Here is a 6,502-nt window from a genome sequence, read left to right on the forward strand (position 1 = left end):
TTGCGGTAAAAAATTTCCTAAAAATCGCCATATTTGGACGGAGCCCGGTGATGAATTTGTATTCTATATTCATATCTGTAGATTTAATTTATAGTTTTACTGAAGATTAAATGTATAATTTGCCCACTGTTAATTTTTGAAAAGGTTGAAAGATCAATCTTTCATTTAAAGCATTATAAAATTAACTAGGTTAACAATGATAGATGGTTTGTATGCCGCTTTCAGCAATATTGTGATATTTCGAGATGTTTTGGATGCAATTAGATGTCCTGAATATTAGTTCTCAACCGACCAGAATCAACATTAAATATTATACAAATTACAATTGGTTCCCTGGCCCAAGGGAGATATGTTAGTTTGTTCACCATGTTTCCCCCGAAGTTAGTGTCCGAGGGAAAATGTGTCTGATTTAGGGTAAACAAATCTAGGGAAGCCGGTAAGTGTCAGGGTAGAGTTTTATTTTTAAACTAAGCTAACTTGTTTAAACGACTTAGCTAAGTTGTTATAACGACTTAGCATATTTATCTTGTTATAACAACTTAGCTAACTTGTTTAAACGAGTTGGCTAAGTTGTTATAACAAGATAAATATGGTAAGTCGTTATCACAACTAAGCTAAGTCGTTTAAACAAGTAAGCTAAGTCGTTATAACTACTTATCATATTTATCTTGTTATAACAACTTAGCTAACTTGTTTTAACGACCTAGCTTACTTGTTTAAACAACTTAGCTAAGTTGTTATAATGAGTTAGCATATTTATCTTGTTATAACAACTTAGCTAACTTGTTTAACGACTTAGCTTACTTGTTTAAACAACTTAGCTAAGTTGTTATGACGGACAAGCATATTTATCTTGTTTTAACAACTTAGCTAACTTGTTTTAACTACTTAGCTTACTTGTTTTAACAACTTAGCTAAGTTGTTTCAACGACTCAGCATATTTATCTGGTTATAACAACTTAGCTAACTTGTTTTAACGACTTAGCTTACTTGTTTAAACAACTTAGTTAACTTGTTTAAACAACTTAGCTTACTTGTTATAACGACTTAGCTTACTTGTTATAACGACTTAGCTAATTTCACTCGTTATAACAACTTAGCTTACTTGTTATAACGACTTAGCTTACTTGTTATAACGACTTAGCTAATTTCACTCGTTATAACAACTTAGCTTACTCGTTATTCATTCTTTGCTTCATTTACTTTTTATCTTACTATAATCATTGCTGTACTAATTTTGTAGAAATTAAAAATATTTCTCTGAATAAAAACTACAATAGCTTAATCTTACTATGTTGGATTTAAACCTATTATAGTATTTGGATCAACAAATGTATGCATTATTTGACAGAGATCAGTTGTCATGATCAATAGCACACTAAATAATGCAAGTTAATTCAATCACGTCAAGTTATCGAAACATAAGTTTTGATAGCAATAGTTTAGTATGGTTATGAAAACAATAGCGACACATACTATGTTAAAAGAAAAGGCAGATAATTGAAAGCTTGCAATTCAGTCGTTCATTATAAAGTTACCAGTTTCCAACAAATGGCATGCAAAATGTAGATATCAATTGTCTAATCAGGGAATGTATGAAAAAAGTTAAGACAATATCATTAGAAGGATTTTTTTGGTCCTTTTTCGTATAAAAAACATGATATTTATATCTCATTTTAAATTTTTTCATTGACTACATGTATGTAAGGTATCAGAATGTGTGTAGTTTATTTTCATGTTATTATTTGATCATAACTAATCATCTGATATGATAAGGATTGCAATAATAACAGTTATGCCTGGATTTTTTTCCCTAAAATAAATTTTAAAAAATCCAAAAATTCAAAAGTGACCTTTTTTCAAACAAAATTTTAAAAAAATTAAAAAATATACCCTCTGAGATATTTTTGTCAAGAATGCATCATATGCAATATTTTATAATGATCATCTTCGTTTATGCCAAAAAATCTGGAAAAAAAAATTTTGAAGCCATAAAATTGGGTTATTTTGTGTTTTTTTGCAAATCTTGATTTTTTGAAAAACATCAAATTTTAAATTTCAAATTTTTTACTTTAGATGAAAAAACTTTCGAAACTTTCAAATGTATTTTAAAACACTAATATATAATAGCTGAATAGCAAAAAAAAATTGGGGATAGATGTGTCCAGTGTATTGGGAAAAAAAGCGGTAAAAAGGGTAAAAATAGAGTTTTCATCGAGCATTTTTGGCGTTTTTCAACCAAAATCAGAGCAACGTGTTTCCATGGCAACCAACACTTCAAATTTTTAAATGAGTATTATTTTTGTTGTCAGTGCATCATTACTAACCCATGATCTGAAAATGAAGGATATCCATGAGTATGCATTTCTCATTTTCTTTGAAATCCTTTGATGCTTACAGAGAATGACTCTTTAAAAATTGCCAAGTTAAACAAGCTACAATAAAGTTTACAAGGATCATTTTGAAGGCAGGTTTTAAAATTTCTTGAAAATTGTGTATTCTTCTACGTAGATTAGAAGTCCACAGAGTGGATTGATTGTTTTATTAACTATATACACTTCTGTAAATAAATAAGTTTTTTTATTTATTTTATTGTGTGCTTCGATTTTTAAAGAGATGTACAAGATCATATATGAAGATTTTTTCAAAAACTAACCCATTTAGGGAGCTACCATTTGATATTTATGGGGAGGAGAGGATGAAATTTGAAACAAGGCAGGATGAATAAGGGGACGACCATTTGATATTCTGGGGGGGGGGGGGGGGGGCCAGGAGGATTTGTTTTTGATCGGTTATTTATTTTTGTAACCTGAGAGGACAGATTATTCATTTTCTGCACTATTGAAGCAAGATTTTTCATTTTCATTAAGGAAAGGGACTGATTATTCATTTTCACAACAATATTAATTATTCGAAAAAATACATTTTTTTATATATTTGTTAGTTACATGTATGAATAATACATGTATAGTCAAGTCATAATGTACCATTTAATCAGAAAAGATCATTATCCCCTGCAGGAATTTTAAGACTCAAGAAATCATTCATAACCATGATAACCTCGGACACATACTTGCATGTGTAGAAGAGGACAATATAATATACAAACATTTTACGATAATACATAGCGATACAGGAAGAACGAAACAAATACATAGTAATAATAATATTATAAAAGACAATTGTATAATTAGATTTTATTTAAGTATTTTATAATTTTCTTCACATAATAAATAATGTATCATTTATGTTCCCAAGCAATATACATGTATGTCATACATACATAGTAATAAAGTTGAGCTAGTTTTACCTAGCCTCTTTGAAAAGTATTGTCCAACATATTTTGCCGAGCGGAGCGATGCAAAAAATTTTTGGAAGGGTTTTGGAACCGCTGAGGGCCCAAGAAGCTATAGACATGCCGAGTTATTTATTTTCAATACATTGCAAGTCAGGTTATTTATTTTCAAACTACCACAGAACAAACCATTTATTTTTTGTGATTATCAAGGCTGAGTTATTTATTTTCAAAATCCTCCTGCCCCCCCCCCCCCCCAGAATATCAAATGGTCGTCCCCTAACTTAACTAAATAACAGTCAGGATGACAGTTCATGCAAACAAAAATCAGCATAATCCTAGACCCTACCTACCCCCTCATAAACTTCAAATGGTAGCTCTTTTACTTTTTTACTTTTAAGAAATATAATCCGTCTTGCTTCAGACTATTGAAATAATTCACAATGCAATAATAACAAATGTATGCACAGAATGAAAGAACATCGAAAGTTTCACCTTGCAAATGGTTACATTATTTGAATACCCTAAACTGGATATTTGTATGCCATTTATTAATATGTTTTTTTTTCTAAATCCATTGATCATGTATTAGCTGGGTTTATACTTGATATATTGCATGCAGTTTTTGATATGTTCTGTTTCCTGCTCATTTGCACAGTAGCGTAAGCCTCTCGTTCTTCATTTTGCCTACATAGGTTATTAAAATTGCCCGCGATGATTGCTATAGGCATAGCAAGAACTAATAATCCACACAAACTACATAAAACTCCAACTACCTTTCCTAGTGGACCAACAGGATAAACATCTCCATAACCGACAGTTGTCATGGTTACAACTGACCACCAAAACCCGACTAACATATTTGGGAACGAATCTGGTTCTCTTATTTCTGTGTAATATATCAAGTTTGCAAACATCCAACCAAAGACCAAAAATGTAATCAGAAGCAACAACAGCTCCTTGACACTGTCTTTTATTGTTATAAACAATATCCGTAGGCTACTGTATTGTTTTGCCAGTCGAAAAAATCTAAAGAGACGCAACACAGATACTACTTCACAAAAGCAAAGAAAGTAAGCCAAACGTATGTTAGTTATCAAGTCCTTATCATAGTTTTCTATTACTTCATACCGTATCCACATAATAACAAACAAGTAAATATCTAAAATATTGAGCCATTCTTTCAAAAACCGTTTCTTGACGGGACATGCCAGAAAGCGAAATACTGTCTCCATTGAAAAGAAGAAATTTACAGCTAAATTCGTTCTATGAAGCCAATTAGGCTGTTCACTGGTTGCCAAATGCATCTCTTTTGGATTATCTGTGTTCATCCAAAATGTCAAGTTTATAAACTCAGCCTTCTTCAAAAATGCATCGGTGTCTGTGTGTTGTATTCGAATTCCCGGATGTGTTATCAAGCACGGTAAACTTGCAGAAATTAAAACTATGCTTAAATATACGAAACTGAAAACCTGAAAGAAATACAAAAACGAAAGAACATTTAAATCAAATTTTCACAAAGATACTGTATGCTTTCTTCCAAAAATCAAAATATCATACATATTTATACTTTAAAAAATCTAGCAATGCCCTTTTTAATTCTAAGATTTGTTTGTTACATATAGTTCATACGGGAAAAAGTTCTGTCCTTCAAATCAGATCTCACTCAAAGGCGTTGAAATTTTGAATTTCTAACCAAACATGGTTTTCTTTCATACGCCTTAAACTTTTTGTATTGTTATCAGCTATAATTCTAAACGTTTGAATAAACCGTGAATAAACAAACTTTAGTCATGTTAAAGTCAAAGCATCATTCAAACATGTTTTGAAATAAATTTATTTCCGATGAAAACACCTTGAAGTTGAATCAATAGTGGTACAAACAAAACCCATTTTTAATGACTTTACAACAGTATCGTAGTTATTTACCCATTAATAAGTCTTTTGAAAAGTTTTGTGTGCTTTGAATTTGAAGACGGCATTTTAATGTTCCGTAAAGAAACGCAATATAAAAAAAAATAGAACGTGAATAATGTAAAACATGTCTGCCCGTTGATTTATATTTACGAGTGATGAAAGAGTTTTATCAATGGTCCTATGAATGTAAGGGACTGTTTTCTAGAAAAGATCTTCTTTAAACTTTACAAAATAACTTACTCTGGCCCAAATAGACGAAGACGGTTCATCAAGGAACAGCCATAGTCTTTGACAAATTTTTGCAATGACCGAGGTTGAAGTGCATTCTGATTGGTTCTGTGTTGAAAACACTGCACGCAACACATTTGAAATGTCTTGCCTTTTCTTAAATGATGACATTGTCTTATGACAACATTCGGAAACTTCAGTTAGAGGTATTTTCCAAAATTTCAGTTCAGCTTCCCATAACCATCCACAGAGGTGTTTTGGAAGATGAATACAACCATTTCTGTAATAGTCCAACATTGTATTAAAAAGTTCTGGGTTCCTGTCAAAATAGAATGATTTATCCTCATTGATGTAGCAATCGGATTCAAAGGTAATTGATCCAAGAAGCGTATTGGGATATTTTCGAAGTGACGACATCTTTGCAGTGAAAACTGTTCCACCAACGTTTATACAAATTTTATCATCCATTGTAGCCTAAGAGAGAAAAAAAGTAAGCCATTAGTGGGTTTTTTAATTAACAACTTTGTTAAACCACTCAACATATGTATAATGCGTCTCGTGTTATTTTATCTAAGCAATTGAACCTCAGTATCAAAGCGAAAATTATGACCAGCGAGATTGTTATCTATTCCCCTCGTATTAACATGCCAACATATTTTGTAATAGTCTTGCTCAAACACTACAACAAAGTTTACCACATACACGCAATGAAACGATTTGATTTTCGGGAACAAAATTCCAAGTAATTTATTTTCTGGTTGAGAGAGGTCTCATTGCCAACTATACCACATCTCCATTTTAAATGAAAGTCAAGTTCAAATTAAACATGCATTTCAAAACAGAAATTTAATTTTACAATTTCATGTTTTTTGAGTGCTAAATTATCAATATCTAGGAGAATGGGGAAAATAAGAAATGCGAACAGTTACTGAAAAAAAGGCTAGTAGTCCCATTGCTACGAAAAAGTGACTGGTACCAACTGATACCACTCGTTACATTTAAGTTTTGTCATTGTGATCCACTCATTTATAATATAAATGGACTGAAATGTAGTCACTGTAA

General features: G+C 31.3%; 1 protein-coding gene across 1 annotated transcript; it reads right to left on the minus strand.

The window, feature by feature from the left end:
- Positions 1-3,657: 3,657 nt before the first annotated feature.
- Positions 3,658-5,886, minus strand: LOC134702135 (potassium voltage-gated channel subfamily C member 3-like). The gene is made up of 2 exons (XM_063563227.1): positions 5,453-5,886; positions 3,658-4,767 (listed from the first exon to the last, which is right to left on the minus strand). Exons 1-2 carry the CDS (start codon positions 5,855-5,857, stop codon positions 3,877-3,879), a joined length of 1,296 nt encoding a protein of 431 aa, XP_063419297.1. The 5' UTR covers positions 5,858-5,886; the 3' UTR covers positions 3,658-3,876.
- Positions 5,887-6,502: the final 616 nt, after the last annotated feature.

Source organism: Mytilus trossulus, unplaced genomic scaffold (assembly GCF_036588685.1).
Source record: "Mytilus trossulus isolate FHL-02 unplaced genomic scaffold, PNRI_Mtr1.1.1.hap1 h1tg000398l__unscaffolded, whole genome shotgun sequence".
NCBI classification, from domain to species: domain Eukaryota; kingdom Metazoa; phylum Mollusca; class Bivalvia; order Mytilida; family Mytilidae; genus Mytilus; species Mytilus trossulus.